A 12,948-nucleotide genomic window follows, 5' to 3' on the forward strand; every position below is an offset into this window, starting at 1 on the left:
ATCCCGCCTCAACTAAGCCACAGATGACACAATCTCTATTGCACTCCACACCACACTCTCCCATCTGGACAAGAGGTACACCTATGTGAGAACGCTGTTCATCGACTACAGCTCATCGTTTAACACCATAGCGCCCTCCAAGCTCATCACTAAGCTAAGGACTCTGGGACTGAACATTTCCCTCTGCAACTGGATCCTGGACATCCTGACGGTCCGCCCCCAGGTGGTGAGGGTAGGCAATGGGGATTTTCTCTAAAATCGACAGTTTCAATACCGGGAATAATTCATATAACCAGAGAGTCCTGGGAAATAGAGCAAAAATCTGAAGTGCCCATTTAAAGCGTTCAAAACCAAGATATGGTGACTATGCAAGGATTCTCCGCAAATAAGAGGGGTGCTGCGCCAACTTGTCAGCGCCACTACGTAAAGATTTCACAGAAAGTGAAACTGATTAGCAATTAAATTGTTGTGAATTGAGAAACAGGCCGTTCACAAATACAGAGTGTTATCATGTTCCTCAATTAATTCATCACATTTCAGCAGTTGGTCCAGGCTACAGTATCTTGACACAGAGCGCACCCCGAGTAGGCTATAGCGTTGTCGGATCATACAAACTCTGTAACGGCAGTCAAACAAAAGTAAAATGACCTAAGTTGAAAGCTTGCTAGATAACCTCCAACGAATGACAGAATATCTCCTATTTGGCAAAGTGGAGTTGATGATTATACAGACAGCAGATCAGCTCATGAATAACGGGGAGATGATGAGAGGGAACTGTTTAAATATCAAGGCATCTTAACGGGGACCAACTATAATTTTTTTTAATCCATATCTACTCTCATACCGTTTCTTGGTCACATTCTCTACGGAAGCTTTCATACGGGCAGCAATACGAGACAGCGCAGACATCTTATTTTGACATGCATTAACATGCATAGGCGAGACATGCTTTGAAAATGCAACCTATGGATTACAGAATAAGGTTAGGAATTTTCAAGCGAGACAGGAGTCAGGATTTGGGGTTTCAGTGGGATTGGGCAATAGGAAAGTAACCTGGGGTCTATATAAAGGCTACTAAGTGAGTCAATAGATAAATAACACACTTGATTTAGGCTACAATATTGCATTCTAAAAGTTTCTGATCAGTGATAGATGAGCAAATGAATAAATGAGCTACCACTTCCACCTGTCCAGCCAGAGATCAATTAACCAAATATACAGACAGAGATTCAGTGAAACAAAATCACATTGATTGATTATCAGACAAGTCAGGGGTTTTTGGTCAAGAGTAGGCCAGGTTACTACACGAGTGAAGGTCAAGGAGACTAGCATGTATAACATACAGTGCATTCGGGAAGTATTCAGAACACTTGACTTTTACCACATTGTTATGTTTTAGCCTTACTCTAAAGTTAATTCAAAGTTTTTCCCCCATCAATCTACACACAATAATCCATAACGACAAAGAAAAAAACAGGTTTTTAGACATTTTGAAAAAAACTGAAATAATCACTTTTACATAAGTATTCAGACCCTTTACTCAGTACTTTGTTGAAGCCCCTTCGGCAGCGATTACAGCCTCAAGTCTTCTTGGGTATGACCCTACAAGCTTGGCACACCTGTATTTGGGGAGTTTCTCCCATAGTTCTTTGCAGATCCTCTCAAGCTCTGTCAGGTTGGATGGGGAGCGTTGCTGCACAGCTATTTTAAAGTCTCTCTCTTAAAACGTTTGATCGGGTTCAAGTTAGGGCTTTGGCTGGGCCACTCAAGGACATTCAGAGACTTGTCCCTAAGCCACTCCTGTTTTTTTTGGTTGTGTAGTTAGGATCATTGTCCTGTTGGAAGGAGAACCATCACCCCAGTCTGAGGTTCTGAGCGCTCTCCATTCATCTTTCCCTCGATCCTGACTAGTCTCCCAGTCCTTGCCGCTGAAAAAGATCCCAAAAGCATGATGCTGCCACCACCATGCTTCACAGTAGGGATGGTGCCAGGTTTCTTTCAGACATGACGCTTGGCATTCAGGCCAAAGAGTTCAATTTTGGTTTCATCAGACCAGAGAATCTTGTTTCTCATGTCTGAGAGTCCTTTGTGCCTTTCGGCAAACTCCAAGCGGGCTGTCACGTGACTTTACTAAAGGAGTGACTTCCGTCTGGCCACTCTACCATAAAGGCCTGGCTGGTGTAGTGCTGCAGAGATGGTTGTCCTTCTGGAAGGTTCTCCCATCTCCACAAAGGATCTCTGGAGCTCTGTCAGAGTGACCACCGGGTTCTTGGTCACCTCCCTGACCAAGGACCTTCTCCTCCGATTGCTCAGTTTGGCTGCTCTAGGAAGAGTCTTGGTGGCTCCAAACTTCTTCCATTTAAGAATGATGGAGGCCACTGTGTTCTTGGGGACCTTCAATGCTGCAGACATTTTTTGGTACCATTCCCCAGATATGTGCCTCAACACAATTCTGTCTTGGAGCTCTACGGACAACTCCTTCAACCTCATGGCTTGGTTTTTCGCTCTGACATGCACTGTCAACTGTGGGACCTTATATAGACAGGTGTGTGCCTTTCCAAATCATGTCCAATCAATTGAATTTACCACAGGTGGACTCCAATCAAGTTGTAGAAACATCAGTGATGATAATTGGAGTTTGAATACTTATGTAAATAAGGTATTTCTGTTTTTTATTATTGTGCAATTTTTTTCTCCCAAAACTGTTTTTGCTTTGTCATTGTGGGGTATTGTGGGTAGATTTATAAGGAATGCATTGTATGCTACCAGCTCTCATGTCAGAATTACATGTTTGTCAAACGTCAAATTTGGAAATTATTCCAAATGTCAAATTTTGAAGTGTTAAAAGGTTAAGTTAAGGGCATTAACTCCGGTTAATGTAAGGGTTAAGGTAAGGGATTGGCCCCCCAAAAAATTACACGCAACCTTTGGAATCAGAGGCAGATGCTTACGCTCATCCGCCGTCCCTAACGCACTTGAAAAACCGAAACCAACTTAAAAAAAAGGTAACAGCGCTCACTGTTTATCCTTGTGGCCGGTTTCCACTTCATCTCCCGACATCGCCAGACATGGATGGACGTTGAATACTAACTTGTATCACGAGTGACCTGGCTGAATATATGAGCAAACGTAAAAATAAATAAATATGATCATTAGCACTCACCTCAACAGCTAACATTTCCCCTAGACTAATTGTTACCAAATATCCAAACTTAACACTTGGTCCCCATCGGGGGTGGATGCTCAGTCCCCTCCTGTACTCCCTGTTCACACATGACTGCGTGGACTCCAACACAATTATTACGTTTGCTGACAACACAACGGTGGTAGGCGTGATCGTCGACCACAATGAGACAGCCTATAGCAGCGGTTCCCAAACTAGGGGTCGTGACCCCATGTGGGGTCACCTGATATGAAAATGGGTCGTGGATAATCTCCAAAATCCTGAGAAAAATATATACAGTTGAAGTCAGAAGTTTACATACACCTTAGCCAAATACATTTAAACTCAGTTTTTCACAATTCCTGACATTTAATCCTGGTAAAAATGCCCTGTTTTAGGTCAGTTAGGATTACCACTTTATCTTAAGAATGTGAAATGTCAGAATAATAGTAGAGAGAATGATTTATTTCAGCTTTAATTTCATTCATCACATTCCGAGTGGGTCAGAAGTTTACATACACTCAATTAACATTTGGTAGCATTGCCTATAACATTTTTAACTTGGGTCAAACGTTTCAGGTAGCCTTCCACAAGCTTCCCACAATAAGTTGGGTGAATTTTGGCCCATTCCTCTTGACAGAGCTGGTGTAACTGAGTCAGGTTTGTAGGCTTCCTTGCTCGCACACGCTTTTTCAGTTCTGCCCACAAATGTTCTAAAGGATTGAGGTCAGGGCATTGTGATGGCCACTCCAATACCTTGACTTTGTTGTCCTTATGCCATTTTGCCACAACTTTGGAAGTATACTTGGGGTCATTGTCCATTTGGTAGACCCATTTGCGACCAAGCTTTAACTTCCTGACGGATGTCTTGAGATGCTGCTTCAATATATCCACATCATTTTCCTCCCTCATGATGCCATCTATTTTGTGAGGTGCACCAGTCCCTCCTGCAGCAAAGCACCCCCACAACATGATGCTCCCACCCCCGTGCTTCACAGTTGGGATATTGTTCTTCGGCTTGCAAGCCTCCCCCTTTTTCCTCCAAACATAATGATGGTCATTATGACCAAACAGTTCTATTTTTATTTCATCAGACCAGAGGACATTTCTCCAAAAAGTACGATCTTTGTCCCCATGTGCAGTTACAAACCGAAGTCTGGCTTTTTTATGGCGGTTTTGGAGCTGTGGCTTCTTCCTTGCTGAGCGGCCTTACAGGTTTTGTTGATAAAGGACTCGTTTTACTATGGATATAGATACTTTTGTGGCTGTTTCCTCCAGCATCTTCACAAGGTCCTTTGCTGTTGTTCTGGGATTGATTTGCACTTTTCGCACCGAAGTACATTCATCTCTAGGAGACAGAACGAGTCTCCTTCCTGAGCGGTATGACGGCTGCTTGGTCCCATGGTGTTTATACTTGTGTACTATTGTCTGTACAGATGAACGTGGTACCGTCAGGCGTTTGGAATTTACTCCCAAGGATGAACCAGACTTGTGTAGGTCTACAATGTTTTTCTGAGGACTTGGCTGATTTCTTTTGATTTTCACATGATGTCAAGCAAAGAGACACTGAGTTTGAAGGTAGGCCTTGAAATACATCCACACGGACACATCTCCAATTGACACAAATTATGTCAATTAGCCTATCAGAAGCTTCTAAAGCCATGACATCATTTTCTGGAATTTTCTAAGCTGTTAAAAGGCACAGTGAATGTAGTGTATATGAAATTCTGACCCACTGGAATTGTGATACAGTGAATTATAAGTGAAATAATCTGTCTAAATAATTGTTGGAAAAATTACTTGTGTCATGCACAAAGTAGATGTCCTAACCGACTTGTCAAAACTATAGTTTGTTAACAAGAAATGTGTGGAGTGCTTGAAAAACAAGTTAATGACTCCAACGTGTATGTAAACTTCTGACTTCAACTGTATATACCCTCCCAAAATGATCATAATATCGTCTTTGTATCTCAAAATCATTGCAACGTGGTTAACCATAATCTACATTTTTCAAATCTAAAAAGATACAACTCTACCAGAGTGCCCTTAGATCATTTGAAAAGGCTGCACTTGACTGTTGCACTTGAATCATTCCCACTGTGAATTGCTAGGCCCCCTATGCTATGAAACCACACACTATTGCAGAGACTTTGATATTACTGGCTGCAATTGATATGGTGAAAACAATGTGTGGGGTGGGAGAAGTACAGAAACTCATATCAATACCTTTGTCAGATAACACTTCTAAATTAAGAAATTAAGCTATTGCTAGCAATCAAGAGAAAACTCTGACTGAATGACTCAAACTCCCCAGCTTATGCTCTCCAAATGTACGTTAGCTGTGAGGGCCGAGATGTACAAAAATCAATTCATGGATGTCGGGGATGCTGTTCACGAGGACATATTGTTCCGTCCCACGACTCCCGAGCAAGAAACGGCACAGGGGATGTTCAGTGTGCTGAGTGGCTATATTGACGAAAAACAGATTCCATGGGATCGAATGGTGGGCTTTTGCACAGATGGGGCTCCATCTACTGCGGGAAGGCAGGCGATCCTCTGCACTCTAGTTATGAATGTGTCTCCCTCTGCCATATGGAAGCATTGTATGATACACCGAGATAAACTGGCAGCAAGAGAGCTGAGCACAGAACTGAGATATACTGCAGCAGGTAACTTCAATGGTAAACTACATCAAACCATATCCACTGCACGCAGGCCTGTTCACAAAACTATGTGATATGGGATCAGAGCATGACAATGTTCTATTTCACACTGAGGATTGGTGGTTAGCAAGGGGGAGGGTTGACATTTTTTTCACATTGACAGAGGAAGTTCTGTCATTCACAATGGATGTAAAAAAAAAAAAGAAAAAAAAGACGACTTTCTGTGTAAAGTAAAAGAAAATGTCTCCTTGCCTATGCAATAGACATCTTTGGGAAACTGAACGCAAGCATGCTGGGGAAATAAAAAACATTCTACAGATGCGTAACCGCATCAGTGGATTCTGAGGAAAGAGTTCTTATTGGAAAGTCTTACTTATTGGAGAGTCTTACAAAAGCGAACCATGCCCCCTTCCCACAGCTGAGCATGTTTCTAACAGAACACAGCATCAGTAAGTGAACTGGGAACTCAGCAATCTCAGACTTCTGACTTCAGTGCATTAAGGACAACTGGGAACTAGGGAAAAAAACGAGCTCTGACTGGGAAAAATCCTTTTGAACGGTCATCCAACTCGGAATTCCAACTCGGGCCTCTTTCTAGAGCTCCAACATTCCGACCTGAAGATCACTGACGTCATGATTTGACCTCTAATTTTTCAAAGTTCCCAGTTATCTTGAAAGCACCATAAAACTCATAGTACCCTTCGCCAGCTCAAATCTGTGTGAAGCTGGATTGAGTGCTCTCGTTTGCATTAAAACCAAAAATCGATCCAGGTTGGATGTGACAGCAGAGATGAGGTGCACACTGTCGACTACGACTCCTGACTTTGAGAAGCTCCGACGCGACATGCATCAAGCACACCCATCTCATTAGTGGTGGTGAGATAACACATTATGTCAGACTCATTTGCAATTGACTGTCATAGCCCCACACTCAAAGTATGTGATGGTGAGTTAAGACAATCAGAATGTTAGAAATGTTTTTCAATTGACTGCAATAGCCCCAAATAAAAATAAAAAGTTAACATAGGCGCGCGCTACCCTCTGTAGCGTCTTGCGGTCGGATGCCAAGCAGTTGTCATACCAAGCGGTGGCGTAGCCAGTCAAGATGCTCTCAATAGCGCAGCTGTAGAACGTTTTGAGGATCTGAGGGGCCATGCTCAATCTTTTCAGCCTCTTGAGTGGGGAAGAGGCGTTATCGTGCCCTCTTCACGACTGTGTTGATGTGTGTGGACCATGATAGATCCTTAGTGATGTGGATACGAGGAACTTGAAGCTCTCAACCCGCTCCACTACTGCCCTGTCGTTGTGAATGGGGGCGTGCTTGGCCCTCCATTTCCTATCGTTTTCCATTTCCTTTGTCTAGCTGACGGTGAGGGAGAGGTTGTTGTCCTCGCACCACCCTGCCAGGTCTCTGATGACCTCCTTGTAGGCCAGGGGTTCTCAAACTTGTTTAGCCCATGACCCATTTTGATATATGAAAATTCTCACGACCCCAACCATGTGAAAGAAAATTGTCATTAAGAGCCTACGGTTGAGGTCACGAGAGTTTGGGAACCCGTGGCCTTTTAGGAGGTTGTCAGAGACCTGGCAGGGTGGTGCGAGGACAACAAACTCTCCCTCAAACGTGTTATTACTTTTCTATTATTTTCTTTCTCTCTGCATTGTTGGGAAGGGCTCGTAAGGAAGCATTTCACTGTTAGCCTACGTCTGTTGTTTACGAAGCAGGTGATGAATAAAATGTTATTTGATTTGAGAGGACAAAAGAACAACAGAGGGGATGGAGGAGTAGTGGCATGGAGGGTTGGTTAAAATGTGCCTGCTGGTTTCATCAAGAGTAGGGCTGGAGAGAATCTACAGGGAAGTTAAGAGCACTGTCTGAAAACCGAATCGATAACACTTAAGCTATTCATGGTTTCGATTGGTCTCACTTGCAAAAGAGATTTTATCTCAATAGAAATAGACCTGCATAGAAATAGATAGGTTTGAAGTAGTTGGATTGATTTCATTTAACTCCATAGGTATTTTTGTATCTCTGCAGATCTATCTGGCCCTACTGGTTGACATTAAATTACTTCTGGTAGCGCTACGGTGCTTGCAATGTCAGGAATGTATGCATGCCTAAGTCGCTTTAGATAAGTGTCTGCTAAATGGAATATATTCTTAATATTTCAGGGCGTGCTGCTTTTGTCCTACTGTACCTCTCCAGATCCTCTGTGTTGTCGCCCTGCTCTGCCTTCCCGATGCCAAACTTGGCCTTCAGAGAGCGGGAGCGGGCAATGACCGTCTCCACCGCTATCAACTGGGTAATCACGTCCTGTTGGAGGAGACAGACACATAGACACAGTACTAGGGTGGATGAATTGGGGGTAGAAAAAAAGGTATACTGTAGCTACTTTGCAGTCCAACCAATGGGTTAGAGGTAGAGGTTAGGGATTAGAGACTGGTAGGGAGAGATCGTCAATCTTGCCAGGTCTCCCTTGAAAAACAGGATTTCTCCTGGTAAGATAAAGGCTAGATGAAAAAAAATGTTGTTTCCAGTCACCTCTAGTTTCTTGTAGTCTGGGCTGGGGTGGCGCAGCAGCTTGCTGGCATGAGAGGTGGCCTGCTGGATGGCCTTTCTAGCAGATAGGATGTCCTCTACTGACTCTGTATGGGAGAGAAGAGAGGAAGTTGGTGAGATATGAGAGAGAGATAGATAAAGAGATCAGAGAGCAACAGGACCCTGCAGTCACTAACCCTCCTCCTTCTCCTTGAGGATGGCAGCATGGAGGATGCAGGGCAGGAGATGACGGGTCAGGTCTGCTGGCTTCTGTACCGCCAAGTAGTGCAGCACCTGGGGGTAGGAGAAGAATATCAAAAGCAAATTCTCTCTCTCCATCTCCCTCTCTCTCTCTTACAGCAATTATGATTCCAGAGGTTGTCAGGGACCCGGCAAGGTACTTGACATTTCCAAAGGCATTGTTCTTTTACAAAACTGGTTCATCGGCTTCTTTTGACTTATGGAGGGTGCCTGCCGCATAAACGCAATTGTGTTGGCGAGAGGCAGCGTTGCATTTTAATGACCCTCCTCTTTATACAACACAGGGTCATTCGTTATGTTGAGTGAGTCGGTGATGAGATTCCAGGAGCTCAATCTGATTTGGTATCCCTTAATAACGCACAACCCTTCAGGCTCTCGTGCACAGGGAGAGAACAGGGATAGAAGGAAAGGCACAGTACAGCGCTCTTAAGTTGTCGCAGAGTGACCTTGTGGCGATGATCTTGACTGCAATCAGAGGACTGTGGAATATAGAAGCACACCTGTCATCTACCTACTTAAGAGGACACCTTACTGGAGCAGGAAGAAAAAAGGAAAGAAATAAATATATAAATCAGCAGTAAATTAATTCCAAACTAAATTGTGCACCTGGAATTTCCCCAAAAGAGCCGGCTGGCTGGCGGCAGCCATACGGATGAAGGACGCGGCGCTATAGGCTAGATGACCGACCTTCAAGGCCCGGCAAGGTTCCCCTGAACTCAGTTTAAACTCTCAGGGAGGGGACCCATGGCAGGGAGGGGAGGGACACCTTGTGTGTGTGTGTGTGTGTGTGTGTGTGTGTGTGTGTGTGTGTGTGTGTGTGTGTGTCTCGTAGCAGGGACACCTTGTGTTCTGACCTACTTCCTAATTCTAGCAGCGCTGCATGGTGATTGGCTGAAACAGGGACAAACAGAGAGGCAGAGTGTGTAGTGAACCTGGCAGTGTTTAGTCCTCTGGGCTGGCAGCAATGAGCTGCAGAACAGGTGGAGGTGCCATTCACTGAGTCTCAGTCTAGCAGTTCAAAGGAGAGGCCTTTTGAACGGCTACTTATATTAAATCAGTCAGTGAATCACAATGCAAAATGTCTCTGGGTAAAACTTGTTCTTTGGCACAACTTATCCTCCCCAAATCCTAACCTTGAGGGAAAACCCCAAACTGAGCTTATCCTCCCTTTAAGTTTTTCCTGGTCTGGTAACCAAAAACTCTGGAACCAATATGGTATGGTGTGATTAATCAGTTGTAAAAAGGTTTAATATGGGCTCTGATGGGACCAGAGTATTTCTAAATCAGGTCACATGGTTTTAAAAACTCCTGGCCTTTGGGAGGATGAAAACCATGTCAAACTGCAGCAACCTTTATATTTTAAAGCTAGACTAAAGGGGTTCATCTACACATACACCGAGATGCCAGAATTATTGGACAATAGAACTCACAGGGCTGAGCTTGCTTCATGCAGGTCTGCTTTACGCAGGTCTGCATCGTGTAGGCCTGCACTATGCAACTATAGGCCTAATAGAAATAAAAGACCTCACAGTCTATGAGTTTATTGATTCATTCCAGTTAATAATGTTGAATTGAAAAAGTCTAGGTTTCCTTTTCACCCAAAGTTTGAATATAAACTAAATTGGATCCCATTCACATTTTTTCAAAAACAAAAAAATGAGCTAGCTATAAATACACAACGTTACCTCTTCATTTACCCTGGCCAGAGGGATAGGGTGTAGTAGATTGTATGCAGCTGTTAGGATTCCACAGTTGATCAGACTACATTTTTTTTTTTAATTATGGCGGCCCTGCAATGCACAATACAATTCTTAAAGCTCAGTACCTTCTCAGCCTCCTTGGTGTCGTCAAACAGGCGTCTCTGTCTGCGAGCGGGGGTAGTCTTGGCTGTGGCCCACGCCTCCATCCACATGTTTCCCGGGATCTTCATCCTGGCACTCAAGTCACCCCTGACCACCGTGTCCCCGTTCTCGTCCACCACCTCCTCCTCAACGTAGTCCCTGGGTGAGTACCACCTCACAAAGTCCTCCAGGGTACAGCCAGGGTTCGCTGCCTAATGGACACGGACAGACACAGGCTTGTTGCAGTCACCGTCATAGCCAAGTCATGTTCTCAAACCCCACAGATGTTCAAGGTTTTCAACTATATTATAATCTTCCAAAACATAAATACACACACAGAGAAATCATAAGCCTTCTAAAAAAAAACCTGGCAATAGTAGCAGAAAACACACATACATCTGGCTGATGTCATCACCACCACTAGCGCTTCAGCTCCACTCCAGAGAGGTGCTCGCTGTCTGTGAGCTCATGACTCAGAGACAGGTGATGATTCAGGTGCTGGAGACAGCATCAGTCTGTTAATGGCCCTCAGAGGGAATGAGTCTGAATCAGAGTACCTGCTGCTGTGAAATAAATCAATGTCTCACTGTTTCCCTGCTTCCTCTGGAAACCAACCGACTGACCAACTGAACAAGAAGAACTTTTGTGTGACCTTTCGCTGATGTGCGTTAGTGAGTTTCAACACAGTAATTTCTCTCCTTCATTCACACTCCATAATTAATTAGAAGCCTGCCTTACTTCATTTCCTCTATTTTTTTCCCCCCTGTGGTAAGTTTCATAGCGAGGAGACAGCTCCATTTCAGTGCAGCGGCAGTAGATGGATTGATGAGAAAAAGGATAAAGCGTGAATAACTGAGACAGGATCCCCTCCGTAGCCTGGGGGTCCAGGGCAGGACAGGAGGCTTCTCCTCTACTGCAGTCCCCCTAAAGAAGAAGTGTGTGTGTGTGTGTGACGTGTATTTGTGTGTGTGTGTGCATGCCGGCATTCGTGCGTGTGACATATTCAGGTGAGGAGGGGGCTGGTTACGTAGTGCTTGGCTGTCATATTCCTATGTCCCTACCATTCATCAGTGGTCCATCCTTGGCATTGCGCCCGCAGGGACCGGGATAATTAAAGCTAAAATGCCAGATAATGCTTGGCTAAGCACAATTACATACAGAGCAGGTCGGCCCGGCCCATGAAACATTTTGAGGCCATTCTAACTCAACTAAGGGCCCCATTTACCGCTCTGGCTGAATACACAACATTCTTCTTCCTCTAGTTTATAACCCATCTCCCTCCTCCTCACGTCAGCCGTTGTCGGAGCTCAGAAAGAACAGAAGAAGAAGAGGTCGAGAACATTACAACTAACTCCAAAGTAGAGCATTTAGTGGGCCAGCTAAAAACAGACCGGGGCAATGCAACAGAAAGTTGCAACTGTGCCCCCTGAAAGAACACCATTTGTCAACGTTTGTTACTGTTGGGAACAAAGGGGTCGAGCCGGAAGTCCCATCAGAGAAGTTTAAAGATAATGACTTGAAGTTCTGAACCTCTTGAATCCAACAGCTTGGAGTTGGCAGGTGTGGCTGCATTCTACTCAGCAGAAAAATGGGGTACGTTTCACTGTATTCATTGCACAATAAGGTGACCATAGAGATTACTGAAGCTTTCTTTAGCCTGAGTCCATTCTTTTTTTTAAAGGGACAACTATTAAATGTAACTTGATGAAATGAATGACACACAGTAGGATTGTAAAGAGCGGCTTTGTAGATTTGTCTGCATGATGAAGGAAATTGACATGAATCATCAAAAGCATTTGTGTGTTCAATCTTCTATCAACTAAATACTTTTACTGACATAACATCAACGACTAGTATTCAATAATTCAACACGACGGAGGCTTATTTTCTAAATGGAAATATTTTGAAGCACTAAAACAGAAATCTATCCAGTATATCAGCTCTCGAAGACCTCTTCAACTGTCCAAATCCACAACCCTCACGCTTTCTAATAAGAAAGAAGTCTTTCATTGATATTAATAACACAATTAGCATGCCCTCCACTATGCCACCGTGTGAGACAAGGGAGGCAGAGAGACTGAGAATCAAATCAAACGCCCCCAGTCTGACACATTGACTGACTGAGAGGACGGAGAGCACTAATAGGCTCCTGTGCCACTCAACCAGTCTGGGTGTCAGTGAGAGTGCCTCTCTCTGTTTGTGTGTGCCAGCATTAATTAATTAATTTTTATATATCTATCTCTCTCTCTCTCTCTCTCAGGGTGCGGTGTGTCCCCTCACCTTAAAAGACTCCATGTCTGAGAGCAGACAGGCACTCTGCATGCGGGCGCGGAGGTGGGCACCCTCGGCTGACGTGCCCAGTTTGGCCAATACCTCCGACTGCTCCTCCAGAAGGTCTTCTGTCATGGGTGCTGGCTCCTGGGGAGGAGGACACTCAGGGTTTCTGTGTTTTAGTGGTTTTACTGTGTGCATGAAGAAGCG

General features: G+C 44.2%; 1 protein-coding gene across 2 annotated transcripts in view; it reads right to left on the minus strand.

The window, feature by feature from the left end:
• Nucleotides 1-12,948, minus strand: part of rab3gap1 (RAB3 GTPase activating protein subunit 1) — a 47,247-nt gene that overhangs the window by 6,998 nt on the left and 27,301 nt on the right. For both annotated transcript variants that reach the window (XM_014173465.2, XM_014173464.2), the window contains exons 18-22: nt 12,748-12,885; nt 10,452-10,679; nt 8,563-8,659; nt 8,369-8,472; nt 8,025-8,140 (exon numbers count right to left, since the gene is read on the minus strand). In XM_014173465.2, the coding sequence (XP_014028940.1) occupies nt 8,025-8,140; nt 8,369-8,472; nt 8,563-8,659; nt 10,452-10,679; nt 12,748-12,885 (683 nt within the window). The remainder of the gene's footprint in view (nt 1-8,024; nt 8,141-8,368; nt 8,473-8,562; nt 8,660-10,451; nt 10,680-12,747; nt 12,886-12,948) is intronic.

Source organism: Salmo salar, chromosome ssa25, assembly GCF_905237065.1.
Source record: "Salmo salar chromosome ssa25, Ssal_v3.1, whole genome shotgun sequence".
Lineage (NCBI taxonomy): Eukaryota > Metazoa > Chordata > Actinopteri > Salmoniformes > Salmonidae > Salmo > Salmo salar.